This window comes from Dipodomys spectabilis, unplaced genomic scaffold, assembly GCF_019054845.1.
Source record: "Dipodomys spectabilis isolate Male_0828 unplaced genomic scaffold, ASM1905484v1 ptg000256l, whole genome shotgun sequence".
In the NCBI taxonomy this organism is placed as follows: domain Eukaryota; kingdom Metazoa; phylum Chordata; class Mammalia; order Rodentia; family Heteromyidae; genus Dipodomys; species Dipodomys spectabilis.
In genome coordinates this window covers 1,451,177-1,476,271 of record NW_024870933.1, presented here as the reverse complement: position 1 = coordinate 1,476,271, position 25,095 = coordinate 1,451,177, and the positions used below count along the sequence as shown (strand labels likewise).

The following is a 25,095-nucleotide window of genomic DNA, read 5'->3' as shown; positions in this document are numbered from 1 at the left end:
CCAGGCTGGCTTCACAATGAGATCTTCAGCTCTCAGCCTGCTGAATAGCTAGGATTATAGGTGTGAGTCCCCAGTGCTAGTAAATAATAGTTTTTATCTTAAAAAATACCTCTGATAGCACAAACTATTACCTAAACTGCTCCCCAAACAAGATACTTCAGTGAGAATTGTAGTATCTCTATCTTGTGTTCAACTTTCCTCCATGTAATCTAGAATCAAGCCATAAAGAATTTTTAATTTCTCTGGAGACCTGTAGTTATTCAGCATTTAGAACTTCCTTCTGTTTCATTTCTTTCTTTCTGCCTGTTAGGCTTACCCTTTTGGCTTTAACCTAAAATTTATTTATTACAGAAGCTTTTCTTTCCTTCTGAGCCAAGTCATTTCCCCTTCATAATTTTCTACTATACCTAATAATTATAGATTGAGTGATTGAAAAGATTATCTTTAAGTAATTGTAAAAGAGAAGAGCTGTATAACAAAGCAGTTTATAAATACAATGCATCTTCATCAGTGTCACACCTTCAACATTCTAACCCTCCCACTTCAATCCACCCCTTCCCCTACTTTTCTTAATTCTGTACTCTATACAATGAATTGCTTATCCCTCCCTATTCCTCCCATCCCTCAAGTTGTATCGTTCATTTCCAACCCAGTGTCAAGTGAGTATCATTTTTGCATTAGTTCATCCTTTGTTATTCTCTCGTCTCCCCTGCTTCATTTGGCTATCCCTCTCCCCTTAGATGTAGCCATTTCCTGTGTTAATTTTGTTGGGCTTTCCCCTAGTGCCCCTAAAAGATTATACTATTTGAACTCTCCATAGAGTCTATTATACTTCAGCTAATTCATTTGTAACCTTGACTTAGTGATTTTCTGATTAACGTTTTTCTCCCCTACTTTAGTGGAAGTCTTGAAAAGAAGGATCCTCCATCTGTTTTGTTAACTATTGAACTCTTGCCCTCATAGAATGTCTGAGCATGGCAAATGACACTGAAGTCAGACTCTAAACTGAGATAATTATGTATTCAATTTTGTTGTGGAAAAACTAGAGTATTTAGTTGCTCTGATCATTATAATTAGATTATCTTAACCTCCTAGAATCTCCTAGGATAGTATTGACTTCTATTTATTAATAATGATGGGTTGAATAGAGCTTAATGGCAGATATACACAGTGAACTCTAAACCATATCTTGTAAATCTCATTTTCATATATTTATTCAGATTATTAATAGCTACTAATCTGGAATATGCAATACAAGTGTTTCTAAGCTCCTCATCATTCAATAACTTTTATATAAAAATGTCCATTATAGAACATCTCAGAATTAAGTAGGGTATTTATTTTATAATAAATAACTTTATGTTTGTGCTCTGTGAGTGAAGAGTGTCAAATATAATTGAAATAAAATTTTTCTCTTCAGAATCAACTAACCCAATGTGAAGATAAACCACAACCATATTGAACATGAAATTCTGGATTAATAAACTAAGAAGAGCAAATAATCTGTACAAATATGATTAAATATCAGTGCATGACAATAATTGTTTTACAAATATTCTTACACATTTCTTCTAATAACTTCATATGCTCTAGTAAATTGCCAAGTAAAAATTGGTGAGCTGTATCAAAGCTATTCGATTAGCTTTTAATGCTCATGAAATTGAATTATAAAGTGGTTTACAAATCAATTTTACAAGCTCATTACTATGCATTGAAGGTCAATACCTAATTACATTCATTCTTCATTGGTTACATTACCATCGTCCTTTAAAAACAGCTTGCTGGCTTTCTTAAATTAATGACCACACTAGCATTTAGTTTACTCCTATAGTTTAGTCATACTCAAGGTGGTAACAGATGGTCTTTTCTGCATCAATAGGTTAATATGACCATGTTATATTTCATTACAGATTTAGTTGTCTAACTGTAGTTCATCTGGAAAGAATACACATTGAGAAATTTGCTCAATGCTAGCATTTTCTGGCATAAACTTAAGAAAGCATATTGGGTATAGTTGTATTGTGTACTTAACATTAAAATATACTTGTAAGTTAAATCTCCATATTTTAGCATATTTCTGTTGTAGCTTGAATAATTGCAACAGATAATATTTAGTCTCATATCTACTAAAAATCTCAATAAATCTGAAATAGGAAAAAATAGAGTAAGTTTTTTCACCCACATTGTTAGAAAAAATGATACATTGTAATAAGCTACTTATATGAATCCAGGTGCCAGTTGTTTAGCCCGGTAATCCTTGCTACTCAGGAGGTTGATATTTGAAGATTGTGGTTCAGAGCCCATTCAAGCAGGAAAGTCTGTTAGCCTGTAATCTCCAATTAACCACCAAAAATAGCTAGAAATGGAGCTGTGACTCAGGTGGTAGAGCAAAGCAAAAAGGTCAGGGACAGAGCCCAGAACCTGAGTTGAAGCTTCAGAACTGGCACACACACACACACACACACACACACACACACACACACACACACACACACAAACCCACTTATACAAACATAATTTTGTTTGAACACATTTCATCCAAAAAAACATACCATTGCTAGTATCCATTAATATTAGAAACAATCTTTCTTGGAGGAAAATATTTCTGCAAAATTCCCTATATACTTTTAATCATTGAATTTCTTTACAGTAAAACAGTAAATACTTAGTCATTTGTTAGAATTTTGTTAATCTAACAAATTTACTACTAGGCTCTTCTTATTGAATCATGGCCTGAAGGTAGAGAGAATCGTAAATGTAAGTGGTCGTGCAAGCTAGACTCTGCAGTAAGGCATGGAGAAGAGTTTGGAGAGAAGGGGAGTGGGGATATTATTAAGGCCATAAGCCCAGATATTTCCATTCATGAGCCGGTGGTGGGAGGTGGGAGAATATTTTAAATTGATTCCCTGAAAATTGACTTTCTAATAGATTTAATGGGGAGTACTCTCAGAAAATAATGTCTAGAAAGAATACAGGATTGGGAAGAGGAAAGTAAACTCTTTAAACTCAATTGTAGCTTCACTGGGATAACAGTAAGGTTACCAAGGCTGCTATAACAAGGTACTCTTGTCCGCAAGGATCTTTCTCAGGCTGTGCTGCAGTATTATCTTGTCCCTGGCCTCAGCCTACTTACTGCCTTAGGTTTCACATTCTTTCCAGATGCCAATTTGGTCCTACATCCATTGCTGCTAAATCCAAGTTGGAGGTGTTTGGCATTTTTATGGTAAAAAGCCTTAAAGTTAGGTAAGGCAGTTCCTTGCCCAATTACAGCTCCCTGAGAGAGGCAGAACGTCAGCCAATATTTCCACCAGCTGTGCAAAATTAAAGTATCCAGACTGCATGCCACAGAGGTTTAGAAAAGGCAAGGATAGCTACCTGTGAATCTAAAACAGTTATTCTGTGAATTAATTATACTGTCAGCTATTATCACCTGAAATAAGAACATATAAATTTGTATTAACGTGCTTGGATGAAATCAGGGTACTCACATATCTGGCACATGAGATGGGAACCTTAAAAATCACTCACAAATGGCCAGTTCATTTTCCACATAGTTTCTAGTGAGTATCACTGTTGTACTTGATTATCTTTGTTCCACCTTTATGAGCCCTCTCATACCCACCCAAAAAACAAGCAAGAGAAAAGGTAAAGAGAAAAAGAGACAGAAACAATGTCAAATAAAAATGCCTTCTGTTTCAAAAAAAATCAGTGGGAGCAGTTTCTCTAGCTATATTCCTAGATGTAAGGAGGGAGATTATTATAGTCCCTCATCAAACAACAACAAGAAGGGGTCAAATTTGGTGGGAGAAACAGGGAAGATGATAGATATATCAGCCTTAGGCATTTGGGGGGGGTACTTTCAGAGGCCCCCTGCAAAAGGATAAATATTTCCTACACTTAAATAGAAATGGAAGTGGTTGATGTGATTTACGGGCTCCTAGGACAATCCAGAGCATTGCCAAAGAAAGCTATCATCGGCAGAAAGCCTGGGAATAAGTACCATACAACTTGAATTTAGTACTGATTGATTAACTAGCCTGATTAGTGAGCAACAAATGAGCCAGTTTAGCTAGTGCTGTTTTGGGTCTAGTGAAAGTAAAGGATCTCCAAGAAATCTAATGACTCTGTGAACCTAAAGGTAAATATGATGAGGGCTGGGGAGAGATTTAAAGAAACATTGGTCATCAGTAATGCCTTGAAAGACCAAGACTTTCATGACTTTGCCTAAGGTAAAAATGGAGAGGAAAAAGCAAGTTCTTTCAGAATGGCAGCAAGCCTAGAAAGAAATTGGAATTGTGAAGTAATGTGAATTCTGATGTGGCACTGGAAGCCAGGTCAGGGGAAGGTCAGGTGAAAGGGTCATGGTAATACATGAGAACAATCATAGTAGAAGCTGCAACAGGGCACTTTTGAGAACATGTTCACAAATCCTGCTGTTGTCTAAGTGACACTGTATCCAACTCAGCCAGTGTATCAGGAAAGAATTAGACAAATAGAATTGGATAAGCAAGATTAGGGAACAGGGCATGGTGATAGATTGTTTTTAGACACTCAAGGTTAAAATTCCTCAGTGAGGAGAATAGCAAAACTAAAGCAAACACACCAGTATTACATGTACCTAATTCAATCTCCAGGTGCTTAAAATAACTGCTTAATAAATAAATGCATGACTTATCCATGCTGTGATTTAGTTTCTCTTTCATTGATTTCTTCCTTTTCCAAATGCCAAGGGAAAAAGTACATTCAAGTCATGCGGAATTGACAGTAACTTGACTCAGGTTGAGTCTGAATGATCATATGGTCATCACATTGACAGGGAATGGTGGAATTTTTCAACACAAATGAAGCATACACCAGTTTCCCAAATGCTATATAAATAGAGATAGTCCCTGATTTGATATTAGCTAGGTAGCAAAATCTTACAAATGGTTCTTCACATGAGGCCTGTCTAATGCATATATGGTGTTCTGGACATTCATTGTTAACATAGGAATTGTGCACATTTTTCATCTATCAGTGGTTTTCTTCAGCTTAGAAGTATGTACTTAATCCAAATACTTGGAAGGGGATAGATATAAAATTTATTGCAACTATGTCTGAATTTTTCTCTGATTGATTTTTGCAACCATGTCATAAATCCTTTCCCTATACCAAACAATCACTAAGAGAAGAGACTTCTGAAACACATAATAATAGTAAACATTGGTTACATTGTAAAACCTTTAATTAAATTCATCTGAATAATAGATTGTTTTGATAGTAATGCTTGCTAGGTGGAAAACTCTGCATTATTCCTCAGCTCTCTTTGTCTTTGAATTAGAGAATGACCTTAATCTCCGATGGAAAACAGCAAAAACACTGTGAAAGCCCTTTTGTAAATGAACTGTACAGAAAATTTCTTTGATCTTTAGCTTGGGGGTCTGAAAACTGAGATACAAATTTGAGAGAGTAATGTAACTGTTGAGGCAAATATATATTTTATGTGTTAATTACCGTGAGTGAATCCAAAGCATATGAATACATTTTAGTGGCTTAAATTAGAAAGATAATTGCCTAAATTATGGACTGCATTTTGTGTATATAAACTTAGCTTCTGTTGTAGCTTTCAGAATAATTTAAACTTTGATTTTAGTAAGCATAAAAGTGAAATTCTCTTTTATTTGAAAAGTGCAATTTTAACCTTTTGAAAGATAATGGGATCTCCTTTACATATCTTAATAAGATTAAATGAAAAAGTTCACTTCTGAAACTCTGAAAGGTACTGTCAGAAATAATATGCTACCTCATGAAAATGGCAATACTGCCAAAGGCTATCTAAAAATTCAATGTGATACCTATCAATATCCCAACCTCATTCTTCAATGAAATGGAAGAAGCAATCAAAAAATTCATATAAAACAATAAGAGACCCCCAAATAGCAAAAACAATCCTTAGTAGAAAGAACAGCGCTGGAGGAATGTCAATAACAAATTTCAAACTCTACTACAATGTGAAGCAAAATGTAATCCAAGTCAGGAATTCAAATATTTTTTTTCTTGTTAGTGTTTTAAATGTACTTGTAATGCACTATGTGATTCTTTTGTTTCTTTTGTATGTTCTTCCCCCACTGTATAACCCCTGTTTTCACTGTATTTGATTCTGGTGTTTTGCATCTTGTATATGCATTTTTGTAATTTTGGGAGGGGAAGGGTTATAATGGAATGCTTAAATGGGGATGTAGGCTGACCCATTATGAGGATGAGATGTACAGGACACTATGTTGAAAACAAACTTTACAATGTCGGGATGGGGGGTGGTGGGAGGCATTGGGGAGGTGGGGAGGGAAGTGATAATAGGGGGAAAACAAAGGAGGAGGTAACAGTGCTCGCTATGAAATGTACTCATTACCCTACTCATGTAATTATAACCCTTCTGTACATGTTTACAATAAATATCTATATATAATAAAAAATAAATAATATGCTATAGAAATTCATAATTATTTTGGTGTATGATTATATTTATTTGACATAAAATCCATATTTTAACTTTAGATAAACATCAGTGAAATTAGACTATGATTTTCAAACTTCTGTGTGCAATAGAATGACTTAAACAATGTGATAAAAAACACACTGAAGAATTTCCGTGTTTCTGATGTGAGGCAAAATAATTTGAATTTCAACTATCTTGAAAGGTGCTGCTTATCATTAATTATAAAATTCACTAATGTTCATATAGTAGGAAACAATAGTTTAATTACTTAATATAATAATATTTATGTTTCTAAAATAGGTTTGAATACTTATTGTTGGTACATATGATAAACATGTAAAAGTGCATACAATTCCTTAATATGCAGTAGAACTGAAGGTTATTATTGGCCACTTTAAACTTAGTGTTCTTCAGTTTTCCACAACCTCCCTTCATGATATTTCCTTCTCTTTTATTTCTTGTAGTATTCATTTTTTATTTGTCTTCTAGACAAGCAGATGTGAGGCAGGCAGCAATAGAGTCAAGTATGAAATGCTATTGTAATAGAGAATAATCGTGTAGATCTGTTTGGGTGAAGGAAACATACACTGGAGAAATGTTCTCCAGGATAGATTTGCTCTAGGAGAGATGATGTCATGAGATGAAAATAATGCAACATGGAAAGAATGGTGGCTTCACATACTCTTTAATAAACTATGAGATATGATGGGATGTGAAGCTAAAAATACCAAGATGCTTACTGGGATAGGTATGTTACGTTATGAAAACATAATGCTTTGGAGTTTTAAATATTTTTAAGCAATAGAAAACAAAAGAATATAAGGCATTGGTGTTTTAGATATTAGTAGACAATGGTACAAACAACTGGAAAGAATATGAGAGAATTTTATTATCTGATATGTGGTAGTAGTGCATGGAATATGAAGAAGAGAAGCTGAAAATGAGAAAAACCACTCCAAGCTAACAACATCAGCCCAAACCAGATGCATTGGATGTCTGAAAAAGACAATTGAAGTGGGCTTTGTGAAAGAGAGATTCAGAGATCTGCTTTCATATGCCTGGTCCACCTCTATAGGAAGAAGAGAGGATTGGCAAATAGGAGAAGCTTTGCTTTCTGGCTTGTAGTGAGTCATCATTCATGATGAATAAAGAGGAGAGTTTTTGATGAGAGTTTTTGATGAGCTACCATCTATGGTAGCTAGGAAGAAAAGTTTCAGCTAAAAAGGCTGAATTTTCCAGAAATACTAATCATCTTTGAAAGGACAGGGGAAATTCCAGGTAATGATAAAAGTTTGAGTTATGACTTGAAGATACTGATTTGTGAAGCCTTTATTCTGTAAGTAACAAATAATAACACCCAATCTGGATGTCTAGAGATAACTGTGAAAGTAATGGATGCTAAAATAGCTCTGGGAAGGTAAACAGCGTTTAAGAGTAACTTAGTGTTCCCTTTTATTTCTTGTAGTATTCATTTTTTATTTGTCTTCTAGACAAGCAGATGTGAGGCAGGCAGCAATAGAGTCAAGTATGTACTGGGGATGTACTTCAGTAGTGAAATGCTTTTCTACCTTGTACAAGACCTTGGATGCTGGATTCCAAGAATCAAAGGAGAAATACAGAGAAAGTGGGGAGAAGGGGCAAGGAAATATTTTACTTAACTAGCTTTACAGATGAAAGATGCAGGGAGTATGGTAACATCGAGAGTAAAAGCAGGAAAAGAAGGGAATCCACTTAATATGGGACATTCAGCATATAGAGTAACACACAGAAGTCAATTAGTGGGCTAAGGAAGCATGGATATAATGAAAACAGGTGAGTAGGGGTGGGAAATCAAAATGCCTATTGAAAGAGGCAAGTACTAGAAATAAAGAGAAGTAGCTACCAGCTACATACAAAAATTAAGAAGAAGGGTGACACGCATCAAACTGAAAAGCACAGGCCCCATCTGAAAAGTGGCTAGTATTTGGTGCCAGCTTATTTTGAACATGTGGGATATATAGTTAGATACTCATATTTTTTGAAAAAATTAAGCTAGATATCCTAATTTTAATGTGCAACATTCCATTTTTAAAATGCTGGCAAAAATTTCAACTAATTAAAACTTTAAAAAATATGATGTGATATAAACAAAATGTGTCTGTTGATGTGTAGGCTATTTATTCTCAGCAACATGAGTATAATCAACAGAGAAAGAAGCCAGTATTAAACATTGGCAAGTGAGGAGGCCATTGGTGAAGGCAGATTTTGAAGAAAATGAAGAGAATATCTTCTCAAGAGAAGATTTGAACTTTTCTAAGAGTTGCTTGTCAGGAGGGGAAATATATTTCCTGGGGGCAGGCTGATTAGGGAATTCCCACCCAATAGTTTCCCCCACTCCTACTATGAGGTACAGAGGGAGTAAATCTATAGAGGAACAAAGAGTAGATTTGAAGTTAGAGTCATGAAAAGTCTAGAGATCGTTTGTAATTCAAGATATGGGAAAAAGTGAAGAATAAGGGAAAAAAAACACTTCTGTAGATTTGACAGGCAACATAGTTATTTAATATCTTGAAAACATTAATTAATTATCTTTCAGTGAGTAAAGAGAACATAACTATAAATTTCTAACTTTCAATGGAATCTTAACATATCACAAATGTATAGTTGATAGAAAAAGTAAAATTTTCTTATTTAGTATGTGACATTTCCATTGTTTAGATTGTAGATATTTTTACAGAAGCCATCAATCTGAAAATGTAATGAATTATATCCTTTATTTGGTATTTATATTCATTTGTAGAAGCTAATTGGCTCAGTTAGTTGGCATTTTATCAATTTGATAGATACAGCTACTTCTGTACTTGTTTCATTCTAGAGGACACAAATTATTATTTGTGGCAGATCCTATCTTTTGCAGGTAATATGTTTGTGAAAAATTTTATTTTCCCAAAGAAAGCTGCCCACTTTTCTTCTGTAGAGCTCCTAATACTGAGAAATGACTTACCACTGCATTCTCTACTAAACAAGTCTCTGGTATCCAGAACTTATTCAGCTTAATTTATCATAATCCCTTTCTGTGATCTATCTTTTCTATTGTGTATTTAGTACCTTTTGTTCACCTTTAAACATATCAATGTAATACTTCATTAAAAGAATCCAGGCTGTTTATGTCTTCATTTCACATTTTATTTGTATCTTTGGAGAAGTACTTAAATTTATGAAAATATGCATCTTCTTTTTTTGGGGAGGAGGGTCCAGTCGTGGGGCCTGAACTCTGGGCCTGAGCACTGTCCCTCAGCTCTTCAGCTCAAGGCTAGCACTCTACTACTTGAGCCACAGCCCCACTTCCGGCTTTTTTTCATTTTGCTTATGTGGAACTGGGGAATCGAACCCAGGGCCTCATGCATGCAAGACAAAGCCTCTACCACTGAGCCACCTTCCCAGCCCTGAAAATATGCATCTTCTTAAACAAACAATAGCCTTTTACTGAAAGGTTTTACCATTGAAAAGATTTCTCAGTGAAATCCTACTGGCCAATGGCATAATGTGTGCATGCATACAGACACGCATAGATATTCTTACATAATTACACATACTACTTACTGATGAAAGAAATGCCAGTTTAAAATGTTTATTGGGTGCATAATGGTGTCTGGCTTTAAACCACACTTCCGTGTAGATCCTCTTATCTGATATGTAAGCTTACAGTTGGACTGTAGGGCTGATGTAATATTATTATTTTGAGGGTTTGCATCAGAATATGTCTTGTTTGATAGTAGTGACTTATATCTGTAATCTTAGATCCTGAGACACAGATGTTGGTTGGATCAAAGCCAGTTCAGCAAGAAAACTCTGCAAAACTCCATCTTCACTTAACCAGCATAAAACTGGGCTGGAGGCACAGCTCAACACGTCAGCCTTAAGCTAGGAAGTTGAACAATAGTTTAAAGAACTAAGTTCAAACCCTGTCTTTCTCCCTCCCTCCTTCTCTTCCTTCCATCCTTCCTTGATTTTGTCTACTTCTAAAAAATGTCTTAAATAGCCTATGTCATTATTTTATCTTACTAGTAAAATTTTACTTTAAAAGAAATAAATCGCTATGTATCTTTTGCTGGTCCTGGGACTTGCACTCAGGGTCTACTTGATTTTGTCTACTTCTAAAAGATGTGTTAAATAGCCTATGTCATTATTTTATCTTACTAGTAAAATTTTACTTTAAAAGAAATAAATCGGTATGTATCTTTTGCTGGTCCTGGGACTTGCACTCAGGGTCTACTCACTGTCCCTGAGCCTTTTTGTGCTCAAAGATAATACTCTACCACTTGGGCCACAGTGGTGAGCCAAAGGACAAAGGGTGAACCACTACGACAGTTGTACTCACAAGACACTATGTGGGAACTTAACTTTACAACTTGGAAGAGGAGCGTGAGGGGGAGGGAAAATGGGAGAAAACGAGGGAGGAGGTAACACTCTTCCACAAAAAATGTACTCAGTACCTTGCCTATGTAACTGTAACCCCTGTGACATCACCCTTACAATAATTGTTTTAAAGAAAGAAATCAGCAGGGATTTTCAAAGATGACATATTATATGAAGAATAAATTGGATAATATTAGAAGCTATCCAAAGTAATTTAGATCCTTTTTAACTTTTCTGCTTGATTTAACAATCAGTTATTCAAAATTTTAAACAAAATGAAAGAAAATGTAGATCATATAATGACAGAAAGTGTGTCATCAAAACTGTTATTCTGGCTGTAAACAATGGGACTTTGGAATGTACTAGAAATGATTTTTATCTGCATATTTATATTCCCTTTAGTATTCTTTATGTGACAGCCATGGCACAGAGGAATTACTGATGTTCACAAATGAAGGAACACTATCTCTACTGAGATCATCATAACTTTCACACCAGGAGGTACTTTCATGAATATAAAGTTACATAGTTTGTATATTATATTCTGAGAGTACATATATAGATTTTCTCATATTTATAACACCAAAATTTTAAGTGTACATTTGTATTTCAGTTTTAAATAAGCAATTTAAATCCCTTTCTAAATCTCTATCCATGCCTTTCTGCTGGTGAAATCCCTTACATTTTATTTTCACAATATTTAATGAGCTATATGAGACAACTATTCCATGGAGGAAAAGGAAAGATATTGAGAAGAGAATGAAGAACATATACTAGGAATCACACACTCCTAAACAAATTGATTCTTTTGATATTTATGTTATAAATAAAGGATGACTTCAGCTGAAGTGTGTTCCCAGGAATCATTCAATAATGGCTAAATATGTCAGTGGAAAAATAAAAGCAATATAAAACAGATATAGACTGTAAAGAATAATACTATGAGGTCAGAAAAGTATTTTATTTTCAATTTGTTTCTATACGTAACATTTGGAGTTGGTGACTTTGATAAGTTGGTGACTTTGATAATTATTCTAATGTATGATATTGTTAAGGGTAATCATGCAGAATATTGGATCTGTATTATATTAATATTAGCTACAAAATTCCTTTAGGAGGATATTAGCTAGAAAAGAATGGAACAAGATTTACAAGACAAAACTGATCTACCTAACTTGTCCTTAAAGTTAAGGAAAGAGGAGAAAAGGGTGTTGAGTATGAAAAATCTCTGAAAATACATTAATTAGAAACTTTTGCCTAAGAAAATGAGAACTAAAGATAGATTTATGAAAATATTGGCAAAAGGTTAATACATATATGATATATATACATGCATGTATATATACATTTCACTAGAAATTTAAGATGAAAACAAAAATGACAAATATAATCACAATATATACTTGACAAATTAAATTACCAAAGAAATCAGGAGAAAACATGAACACAAGTAAAGGAAGGTAATATAGTGATATATTGGCAATAGTTAGAAGTCAAAATAGTATAACGACTAACAAGCTGAATGATAGAAGAATAAGGATACTTGAGTATTAAGAAAAGCATTACTGAGTAACATTTCATGATGAGAAAAGAGAAAGAGTAAGTTAATTTTATTCTTGCTCAAAATACATAGCCTGAGAGAAAAGAGAAGGGGTTAAGGAAATTATATACTTTTTCTCAGAACTTAATCCATGAATTCTAGAAACTAATTTCAGATGAATAACACTTGATAACATTAAATTGTATTATTAAAATAATCACTAGAAAACAAATATAAATATAATCAAATACTGAACAGAAAGCAAACATATAAGGAAACAAAACAAAAAACAGTCTAAAGAAAACATTATGAAGTAATTTGAGAATATTGACCATAAAATATGCTAGCACCAATTAAAAATTAATGTTATCAACTGCCCAATAAATAAGTGGGCTAAAGACTTAAAGAGAAACTTCTCTGAAGAGGAAAGAAGGATGGCCAATAGACACATGAAGAAATGCTCAACCTCTCTAGCCATAAAAGAAATGCAAATCAAAACAACATTGAGATACCACCTCACCCTAGTTAGAATGGCCATAATCAAGAACTCCAAGAACAACAAATGCTGGAGGGGATGTGGACAGAAGGGAACTTTACTGCATTGTTGGTGGGAGTGTAAACTTGTTCAACCATTTTGGAAAGTAGTATGGAGGTTCCTCAAAAGACTCCACATAGAGCTCCCCTATGACCCAGCAATCCCACTTTTGGGCATTTACCCAAATGATCACAAACAAGACCATACTAAAGGTACCAACAGGACTGTTTATTGCAGCCTTATTTACCATAGCTAAGATATAGAACTAACCCAGATACCCCTCAGTAGATGAATGGATTAAGAAAATGTGGTATATATACACAATGGAATTCTATGCCTCCATCAGAAAGAATGACATTGCCCCATTTGTTAGGAAACGGAAAGATTTGGAAAAAATATTAAGTGAAGTAAGCCAGGCCCAAAGAAACATAGGCCCCATGGTTTTCCTTATTTGCAAAAACTAGTATATGTCTGAGTCAATCAAAAAAGGTCAGATAATTTGATATTAGGTGAAATGAACTCCAAGATAAGTATCCAAATGTTTTTTTCTTTCTTGTGATTGTTTCTAACTTATGTATAAGATGATTTCTTTGTTGCTTTGTATGTCCCTCCCCCACGGTATAATCTCTACTTTCATTATATTTGATGTTGGCATAATTTGTGGAGGGGAAGGGAAAAAAACAAATCGTTTAACTAGGGATACAGGTGGACTCATTGCAACAATGAGATGTACAAGTCATTATGTCGAAAAATGAACTTTACAACTTTGGTGGGGTGGGGGGGCGGTTAATGGAGGGTGGGTGAGGGGATAGGAAGGAGAAATAAAGGAGGAGGCAACAATGCTTGATAAGAAATGTACTCATTACCTTGCCCATGTAATTGTAACCCCTCTGTACAGTATTTTCACAATTAAAAAAAATTAATGTTATCAGTAAATGTACATGCTTACTAGAATAAATATCACATTAAAAGAGAAGTATCATTTTGTTATAAATAACAAAGAAAACCCACTCAGTATAAAACATCACTCAGTATAAAAGCTACAATTAAATTAAATACTAAATGATGGTTTAAAACTATAGAAGGAAAATGAGCGGGGGTGGAGGGGTGGGGGGGGTGGGGAGGGATGAGTGTCATGATTTAAGACATAGTAATTTGGATTGGAGGAACATTAAAGAAAAGCAAATAAGTAATCTTCTAATGATGAGTTAACTTATAAAATTATATAAATATCAATGAAATGTAAGCATCTTAGATTAAAAAAAAACCCAAAAACCCAGCATCCAAGCCGGGTGCCCGTGGCTCACACCTGTAATTCCTGTAATCCTAGCTACTCAGGAGGCTGAGATCTGAGGATTGCGGTTCAAAGCCAGCCCCGGCAGGAAAGACCATGAGACTCTTATCTCCAATAAACCACTAGAAAACCGGAAGTGGCTTTGTAGCTCAAGTGGTAGAGCGCTGGCCTTGAGCTGAAGAGCTGAGGGACAACACCGAGGCCCAGAGTCCAAGCCCCACGACTGACAAATAAAACAAAAAATAACAACAAAAACAAACAACAACAACAAAAAACAGCATCCATATTCATCAAGTAGAAACTATAAGGAATATCCAAAGAGATAAAGAGAAATATCCTAAGTTTAATACATTCAAAATATAAGAAATATGTGAATAAAGAATAAGTCAAAAAATAGAACACATGTAAGATAGACTTTTAAATAGTAGAGAGCAGATTTTGTAGTTAATATCACTTTTATTTCACTTCTACATAAAACATTTATGAAAGCAAATAAAATAATAAGGCAGAAAGCAAATCTTGAAAAATTAAAGGTGGAGAAATAATAAACAGCATTTTGTGAATCTAAAAATACCAGAAATATTAACAAAAATAAAACATAAAAACACCTTTCCTACAGAAAATTCAGTTTTATATTAAATAGCTTTTTAAAAGAAAATAAAATAATTTGTGTGGTAATAGCTTACTAAATGCTTAAGTGTTCTTAAGATTATAGATGAAAATACTAGAAAAGTGAAAAACCAATGCAGTGGAAATATGCAACAAAACAAACTGTAAAACTTAAGTAATCAAAATATTCACAAAACTTTGTAAATATAAGCAGGAAGGTGGCCCAGTGGTAGAGCACTTGCCTTGCATGCATGAGGCCCTGGGTTCGATTCTTCAGCACCACATAAGCAGAAAAAGCCGGAAGTGGAGCTGTGGCTCAAGTGGTAGAGGGCTAACCTTGAGCTGAAGAGCTGAGGGACAGTGCCCAGGCCCCAGAGTTCAGGCCCACAGCGGCCCAAAAAAATAAAAAAACAAAAAAGCCCAAAAAACTTTGCAACTATAAAACTGGAAGAATTAATAAATTAATACATATTTATTTGTGGAAAATGTCTAAAACAGAAGTTTTAAATAAAAAATGATAAAAAATTTTCAGAAAGGTATTATCTAGAAACAGAGGAAAATGAAAATCTTATAAAAGATGATTTTGCACAATTTATTAAGTGAGACTCTTTAGTAAATTTTATTGGAACTGGACAGCTGCTGACAGAAGATAACAAATATATATATGTAAACATACATATGTGTATATACCTATAGTGCAGCCATGTCAACTCAGAATTAATCAAAGTTCTTTAAAAATGAGTTCCAAGAATATAAATTATTTACCACTTTTATCATAGTTATGACTCAACAAATCAAAAGTGACCATCTGACAAAAAAACCCCATAACTAATTAATGAAAACAAAAACGACATTCTCTGAGAATGTATTTGCAGCTTATTTTACAAATTTATAGCAAAAGAGAAAAATCATAGAAACTATACATAGATAAATACTAGTTATTGCAAATAAGGGAAACCATGGGGTCTATGTTTCTTTGGGCCTGGCTTACTTCACTTAAAATAATTTTTTTCCCCAGTCTTTCCATTGCCTAACAAATGGGGCAATATCGCTTTTTCTGATGGAGGCATAGAATTCCATTGTGTATATGTACCACATTTTCTTGATCCATTCATCTACTGAGGGGTATCTGGGTTGGTTCCATATCTTAGCTATGGTCAATAATGCTGCAAAAAACATAGTTATGCTGGTAGCGTTAGTATGGTCTTGTTTGTGATCATTTGGGTAAATGCCCAAAAGTGGGATTGCTGGGTCATAGGGGAGCTCTATGTGGAGTCTTTTGAGGAACCTCCATACTGCTTTCCAAAGTGGTTGAACAAGTTTCACTGTATTTGATGTTGGTATAATTTGGGGAGGGGAGGAAAAAAAACAAATTGTTTAAATAGGGATACAGGTGGACCCATTGCAACAATGAGATGTACAAGACTTGATGTCGAAAACAAACTTTACAACTTTGGCGTGGGGCGGGGAAGGGGGGTCCTGGGGCAGGGGGGAGGAGATGGGAAGGGATGGTAAGGAAACAAAGGAGGAGGCAACAATGCTTGATAAAAAATGTACTCATTACCTTGCTCATGTAATTGTAACCCCTCTGTACAGTATTTTCACAATTAAAGGAAAGAAATGAACAGTTGTCAAAACAAGAAATGTTTATTGTATGTAAATGATCCTTAGTCATAATGAGACATATATGCTAAAAGCAAATAAAATATTACTTTTCATTTATTATAACAAAATCAGTAAGATTGACTCTGATTCATTCAGTTGCCATTGTTTTTGATAATAGAGCTAGTACATTTCTAGAGATAGTGTAAAATAATTCAAACATGAGGTGAAATTTGTGAGTATTTGAAAAGATTATATATAAAATCACCATTTGATCCTTAGGATTCTTGATGATAGTTTTGTCTAGAGTGTGTGTGTATGTGTCTGTGTTTATCTTCTACATGCAAATACATATGTACTATGTGTTTTTCCTTTTTTAATTTAGTATTGGGGTTTGAATTGTAGATCTTTCTCTTTTTTGAAAATTCATTTTTATTGTAAAGGTGATGTACAGAAGGGTTACAGTTGCTTAAGTCACATAATGAGTACATTTCTTTTTGAAGTGTCATTTCTTCCATCATTTTTCTTCCAATTTTTCCTTCCCCATCTCCCCTCCCCAAGTTATATAATTCATTTTCAACATAGTATCTAGTAGTGTTATTGCTGAATTAGTTCACCCTTTGTCCCACTATTTCTGTGCTTCCCCTTCCCTTCCCTCAAACAGATAAACTTATATACAAAACAAAAAGTACAAACTAAAAAACAGCAACAAAAGGCAAAAAGCAAAAGCAAAACAAAAAAAATCACAGAAAGTGAAATAAAGAACCTCTTGTTTCCACTCATTGTAATTCATTTTTATGAACATTTTACAGGCAGACCATGCAAATGCTGTACCACTTGAGCCAACTCTCACCCTTCTTTGCATTATCCATTTTGGAGATATGCTCTCATAATTTTGCTTAGGATTGTCCTCTGATCATTGTCCTCCTAGTTACAATCATTTCTTGATTATAGATATGTGCTATCACAACCAAGTTATATATTGAGCTGTTGTCTTGCTAACTTTTATACAGTGCTGGCCTTGATGCAGACCTCTTCTTTCTGAGTAGCTGTGATTACAGGTATAAACTACAGACACTATCTATAATAAGTCAATGTTGGAAATAACCTAAATGTCCATCAGTAAATTATTGGTAAATATGACTTCTATCATGTTGATAAATTCTGCAATGTGTCAACGATCCATCCATTAACAGGATGGATTTCTTACATAAGACTTTATAATATAAATATATTTTGAGAAAATAATAACGAAGTGTTTGAAACTATTGAAGTAAGAGAATGTCAACAGCGTTTGCACATGTGGCCTCTTACTTACGGTTTACAGTTTTGACTGGTAAGATTGGGTTTACCCTCTCTGAGGAGGCAGCACTTTCTTCATCTGTCACATATTCAAAATTAATGATGAACATCATAGCCACACCCTCTTGGTTTTTCACAGGAATTATGTGAGTGTTACAAATGAAAGTGGATCCTAAGGGAATGAAAAATGACTGTTAGATCAAACACATCCCTTTTGAGCTGTCAGTAATAGTAGAGTTGAAATACAGTTCTCAGAGAATTTAATAGCTTAAATGACCACTGAAATTTAAGAAAAGTAATTTAATTTTTTCCTTTGATTACATATCTACTTACATTCTATCACATACCTGTACAGGAACATACATGAAGACTACTAGCTAATTTCATTACTATACTGTTGAAAAACAGAATATCAAGTCTTGTTAATATCACCCCCATCCCCTATAGTAATTAATATAGAAGGAAGGTATTCTCATCCTTTGCTTATAAATTGGTAGCAAATCTTCATAAAATCTGCCAGTATGAATAATGGAGATAACTTAACCCTTCCTTTCAAAATCAATGTTACATGAATATAGTTGAAGAGGTACCCTCTTTTAAATCAACTGACTTCTGACTCCTTAGATCTGACTTCTAGTAGTCCCTTTGGACACTTTCATCATGTCTTTCATTTGGAATACTTTTGTTCTTTAATTGTAAATGATTACAGTCTCACACAATAGGAATTTGCTTAGGTTTATTAGTCTTGTAAAGAAAAAAATTTAAGGGAGGAGTCTTGATTTTGTAGATGATCTCAACATCCACATGCTGCTTTCCTTTTTAAGGAGCAGCAAAAAATGATCTTGAATAGGAGGAGAATGAGGGTTCAATATAGAGACAGGAGTAGGTTAGGAGCAGGGCTGGGGACAGGGACACTGAAAGATCACAGAGGAAGCAGCTGAAGCTCCAACACTAGAAGAAGCCAGTGTTTGGTGGCATTCTAAAACAGTGTCTACATAAATGCTGAATATTACAAACAAAACCAGTACTATGTGAGATAATGCTTTACTCCTTTTTGATCCCTTAATTCTGGTTTCTGCTTCCAAGGCTGGAAACAAAGGCTATTCTTCATGTTGCACTGGATTGAAGCTGTCACAAGTTAGGGCTCTGCAGAATGACACTGTTGATCCAATTATTATTTGTAAAATTGCTTCAATTTCAATATATTCCATTGTCCAAATACCTAATTCCATTGTCCAAATACCTAATTTAGAAACACATTGTCAAGGCATACAGACTCTGTAACTTAAGGATGCTTATGTGTTAGTTATAATTTAGCTTTTCAAATATACATAACCAAATTTCAAACAGAGAAGCTCTTGTTATAATTGATTTCATATTTTATACAAGATAGCAGATGTTGGAAAATAGCTCTAAGAATGATTTGCTGCATCCTCAGTCTTCAACTATATCTTCAATTCATTTAATAAAATAGTTAGCTAGAGCACTTGTCATAGTTTCCATGGTAACAAATGGGCTGACTTTAGTAAACACAAAATAAGCAATTTAAGAGTGTTCCATTAGAACTAAATATAGAACTGCTTCAGGCCAGGCATCACAATACACACTGGTTAAACAGAGAGTCTGAAGAGATGTGAGAAAAACCCATGATGTACTTTCCTAATGAACCAAAATACATATTGATTTTACCACTTAAGATGACATTTTCTGGATCATTTTGAATATCATTATGAAATCACAGATTTGTTACTTAGCAGTTTCAAATCTTTCAACATTTGGGGATATACTGTTGATTGTAAAGCAAAACACAGATTTTTAAGAAAGCAATAAATAAAAGATGCAAGGAGAGAGAACTAATAGGTTTATAATAGAATACAGTAAATTTATTTTAGTAATACAGGGAAAATTCATGCCTTTCAATACAAATACTTTCAAATTTACTATCTAATAAAAGTGTACAGAACTTCAGAAAAAAACAGAGCAATGCATATATGCACTCTCTCTGTAGCCTACTGAATAAGAAGTGTAAAGAATCTTAGATTTAATGTCCATTATCATTGTCTCCTATGTGTTTCTGTTAAGCAATAATCTCTCAGGTGAAGATTCACATTGACATGATCTTCACTTTTAGTTTTAGGATTGAATATCTCTGTCAGTCCTGAATAGCCTCCTGGAAAATCAGTCAGTCAAAAGTTACATGGAATTTAGAAAACAAAGAAAACAGAATGTATATGGAGAAGAACTGTTTTAGCCTATGTAAGTCCACAACTATCAAATTCTGTCAAGATACTGCTGTGGTAATGTGACATGTCTCTAACAAATCATTACCACCTGATCCTAAACATTGTTCTAATGAAACACTGACAGTCAAAGCAATGGAAAGATAATCCAGCAAACACTAACTTATCAATGAAGAGAAAACAGACATATTCAATGTTTAAAGAAGAGAACTCACCAAATCTGGGAAATTTAAGATCTTATTAAATTGCAACTTGTATTCAAATAAAAGTAATTATGTTGAAGAAGCAGAAAATTTACATTAACATTATTACTTATAAAGTTTCTTATATAATTATACTATATTAATATTTATTTGACTCAGGTTCAAGTCCACATTTTATGTCCTGAGCACAAACATTCCCTAAGTAGGAAAGACTATTTAGGAGGAATAATGATCATTTTAATAACATTTCTGGGATTTAAAATTTTTAACTTGCCATTGAGCAGGGAACATAGGCTAATAGAATAATTATGAAAATTACCTATTGCTGTCAGTGTCATCAATTTTTCTGCAATTTATGACTTTCCTTCTTAGCTACTTCGAAGGTAACATCTTCTTCTCTCTCTGTCTCTTTCTTTCTTTCTCTGTTAGTACCAGAGTTTGAGCTTGCTTGCTTTCTTGATCATGATTAGAATTCTATTACTTGAGTCATGCTACCAATTAATTGGAAATGTAATTACTCAGACTTTTCTGCCCAGCCTGACTCTAAACTGTGATCCTCCAGTGGGTACCTAGGTTTAGAAGTGTAAACCAATGGCACTGTGTCAAGGTATTGTATTGTACTGTCTGTGTTCACAGTACATCCTCTGTCCTTAAGAAACAACACAGAAGTCATACCTAAAGCAGTGTGATGGTGGTGTGGTGTGGTGAATAGGTAAGGCAGGGAGCCACAACTTGTAGAAGGCTAAGATATGGATCTGGAATTTTTCTTTCAGGCTGAAAGATATTGTAAAGTTATTTGTGAAGACTGGTGTTGTTTAAAATTTGTCTTGTTGGGAAGGCCAAGATAGAAGTAATAAAGACACTTAGGAAAATATTGCAACAGGACTGGCATTGCAATTTTAATGGTTTGGACCATTGTGGTGGAGGTAAAGGTGCTTCAGATTTCATATAAGATATGTTAAAATTAGAAATTACTTCACATAGTACATTAAAAACAGCAACAACGAAGAAAAACATCTTGTTTACATATCTTGTAGTTCATTTTAGTAGCATCATCTTATATAGTCATATGAATAGAGCTATTGTGATCCTCTGCTAGGACTATCCTAGATATATACTAATCATCACAAATGAGGAAAACCGTGCAATCTATGTTTCTTTGGATATGATTGACTTCACTTAATATGATTATTTTCCAAGTCTTTCCATTTCTTTACAAATGGGGCAATGCCACTCTTCCTGATGGAAGCATAGAATTCCATTATGTATATGTATTATATTTTCTTGATCTACACATCTACTAAGGGGCATCTTTGCTCTGGGAAAATAATGCTGCAATGAACATGGTTATGCTGGTAGCCTTAGTATGGCCCCATTTGTGGTTATTTGGGTAAATGCCCAGAAGTGGAATTGCTGGGTCATAAGGGAGCTCTATGTGGACTCTTTTGAGGAACCTCCATATTGCTGTCCAGAGTGGCTGAAGTTATTTCTTTTTCTTTCATTTTTTTTCTCTATGATTTAAGCCCTTATTGTCACTGTACTTGATTTTGGTACACTGTGTATTGTATATGTGTATCTGAATTAGAGAAGGAAAGGGGAACAACAAAATGATGAGACAAAGGAAAGGGGGAACTAATGCAACTGCAATACTCAGAAGACAATGTCTCTTAAGGAAGTTATCTACACTTCTGTAATGCTTTCTCTGTCCTCATGAACTTTACAACTTGGGGGAAGGGAAGTAGGAGAAAAACAAGGGACAGGTAACAATGTTCAACAAGAAATGTACTCACTACCTTATGTATGTAACCGTAGAACCTCTGTACATCTTTGAAAATAAAGTTAAATTAAAAAAAATAGAAATGACTAAGCCTAGCTATTTCGTAGGCTAAGATCTGAGAATCACAGTTCAAAGACAGCCTTGGCAGGAAAGTCTGTAAGACTCTAATTTTCACTTAACTACCAAAAAGCCTGAAATAGAGCTGTGGTTCAAGTGGTAGAGCACTAGCCTTGAGCAAAAATGGTTAGGAGCAGTAGCCAGGCCCTGAGTTCAAGCTCCAGGACTTGTATACATATTGCAAAAAGAGGGCAGAGATATAGTTGCAAAGTGCTTGCTTAGCAAGTGCAATGTCCTGGGTTTGATCCCCATTACCAAGAAAAGAAATGACAAAAAAAAAAAAAAACAGTGAAAAAACAAACGACCCCCTCCCCATATACACAGGAAAAGTAGAAATGATAGAATCTTAGACAGGATTAAAAGGAAACTAAGATACAATCACAGCTGAATTCACATTTTTTGACTTTTGAAATATTTTTATTGTAAAAATAGTATACAAAGGGGTTACAGTTACATGAGTAAGGTAATGAGCACATTTCCTATGAAGCATTGTCACCTCCTCCTTTGTTTTTCTCCTACCATCCCTTCCCTCCCCATCTCCTCAACTCCCCTCAACCCGTTGTAAAGTTCGAACGTGTCAACATTTTCACATTTATTGTGGAAGTAGCTGGCAGAAATGTGGAATCGTGTGAGAGGGGTGGGTTTGGATATTGTGAATATTCATAGGCTTTGAATATGATAAATTTGAAATTGTTTATATTAAAGTGGCAATATAAAAATGCATTTGGATATGGGAGAAAAGAGCTGAGTTTAGCTCAGGAAGTCACCTAAACCATAGTTGTCCTTTTGAGAACAATAAAATTTTAAAGTTTGATGAGATGGGGCATGCAAATGGGAAAGTTTCTGGCCTGGTTCCAGATGTACTGTAGAGTCAAGGAGAAAACAGAAGGAGAGACACCAAAGCTTGTGAAACAACAGAGTGAGATGAGAGAAAATTGAGATTGTGCTTAAGAGAGGAAAGTATTTCAAAAAGTAGCACCATTAAGCAGATAAATCAGGCTAGTAGGCACTGTGAGAACTGAGGAAACATTGCAGTGCTGGAGATAACTTCCTTAAGAGACATTTTGGTAGAATAGTCACTAGGAAACTTGTTGGAATACATTCAAGAGTGGATGATACTCCAGGAAACAGATACATTTATAGAAAATTCTTTTGAAGACTTTTATAAATAGATGAATTTAAACATGTGATGGTAACTGAAGAAAGTTTAAAGACATACATTCTATGTTAGAAATATTGTAACATATTTGGATATTTACATAAAGTGGATCAAATTATTTTCCAATAACTCCATTTAAATTTCATTTATAGAAAATTGTGCTCCTAGTGAGGCTCAAGTCTAAGGACAATTTCATTCCAAGACATTTTTCTCCCTTTGAACAAATTCAATTCACTTCAGTATTAATGTCTATTTTATGTACACCATGTCTGTACAAAATACCATACAGGCTATTATGTAACAATACCAACTCTCCAATCACACTGAATCTAAATCTAGGTTCTGTTCCATTCCTGCTGAGTAAACTTCCAGTTATTTATCAAGTGGGAAATCCTCCAAGTTTTCTTATCTTTAAAAGGTGACACTACCTGTTTCTTAGACTTGTTCTGGGATTACATGAGTTCATCCCTTTCAGGCATGATATTAGGATGGGATAATCTGCTAATACAATAGATATCAGGGAACTACTGTGACAATGAGTCTTTACATATAGATATATAGGCAGGCTACAAAACCTTCATAAAGTTAGAAACCTGCCTGGAGGTGAAGAGGGCAATGGTGTGAAAGAAAGAAGTCCCTTTGTATTTCCTTGGAGAGAATTGTTAGTGGCTGTGAGCTTCCCTTCCACTCACTTCACTCTTGTAGGCTGGATGTAGAGGACAGGCATTTGAAGGATAGGTTGGCTGTGGGCTAGAGAAAGGAGAATGTGAAGTCTCCTATCTTCTTCCTCAGAGCCAAAGATGCAATGACTAGTGACATGTAGAGACCTGGACCAGGGTCAGCAGAAGGGATGCTTAGTGACTTAATTGATAAATCACCTGACGATGGAGTCCAAAAGAAGAATGAGTGAATCACTCTAGTATAGTATACAGGGAGCTGAAAGGAGGGATGGGCCTGGCAGGGCCACCCAGGTACCTAGGACAAACAATGTTAGCCCTGACCACCTGCTAGACTGAGAGAGGGTCAACAGGGTAGCCAGGTAAGAACTGCCCTGGGTTATAACCTTTCTTTCCTCTGACTTTATACCTGAGTGAAATAAATAGCAACCAGATTGTGGGGAGCCTGGAAACAGTAGAGAGCTGAGTGTCAGTGCCTACTGCAGCCTGACCTAAAGCAGCTCAGAAGTTATAGCTTTAATTCTGAGACTATTTTTACAACAGAAAGTTATCAGAAGTATATTAGCTGAGAATGACCCAACAAAGAATCTGCCAAATCATTATCCAAAATAGTAGTCAATTACTCCCTGTGAGTAAAGTTCATGAGATGATACAAAACAAATGTAAGTGGTATTTTGATCACAGTGCCAGCTTTGCACTGTTCAATAGAACACTCACACATATAAAGCTCTTACAAAAATATTTGGCATGAAGCAAAACTCAATAATGTGAGCCATTGTATTTGTGTATTGTTGGAGGGTCTCCAGAGGGCAGGGTACCTCTCAAGACTCTGTATGTACTTTTCTCCAGTTCTGCGGGAAAACACAGTCTTGCAAACACAACCTTCTGTGTTTATTCATCTTTTGTGGCCACAGTAGGGATTATTCTTTTCTGAGCTGATCAGGTTAATAAATGCCTGGGAATTTTTATTCCTTTCTTTCTCATAGACTGGGAGGTCCTTTGAAGATGAAAAAGTATCATTGAAAACCTGCCCCAGAAGATAAATAAAACAGCAATCTCAGGATAAAAAGGTTTCATCCAGGAGGCATCACAGTTCCTTGTGAATAGAAGGCTCTATTCTCAAAGCAAAGGGAATTGTTTCCCCTTCTAGAAGAAGAATTACTTAAG

General features: G+C 34.8%; 1 protein-coding gene across 2 annotated transcripts in view; it reads right to left on the bottom strand.

Annotated features, from left to right (window-relative positions):
• Kcnh7 (potassium voltage-gated channel subfamily H member 7) overlaps positions 1-25,095 on the bottom strand; it is a 469,024-nt gene that overhangs the window by 151,848 nt on the left and 292,081 nt on the right. For both annotated transcript variants that reach the window (XM_042699490.1, XM_042699491.1), the window contains exon 3: positions 17,772-17,927. In XM_042699490.1, coding sequence (XP_042555424.1) covers positions 17,772-17,927 — 156 coding nt within the window. The remainder of the gene's footprint in view (positions 1-17,771; positions 17,928-25,095) is intronic.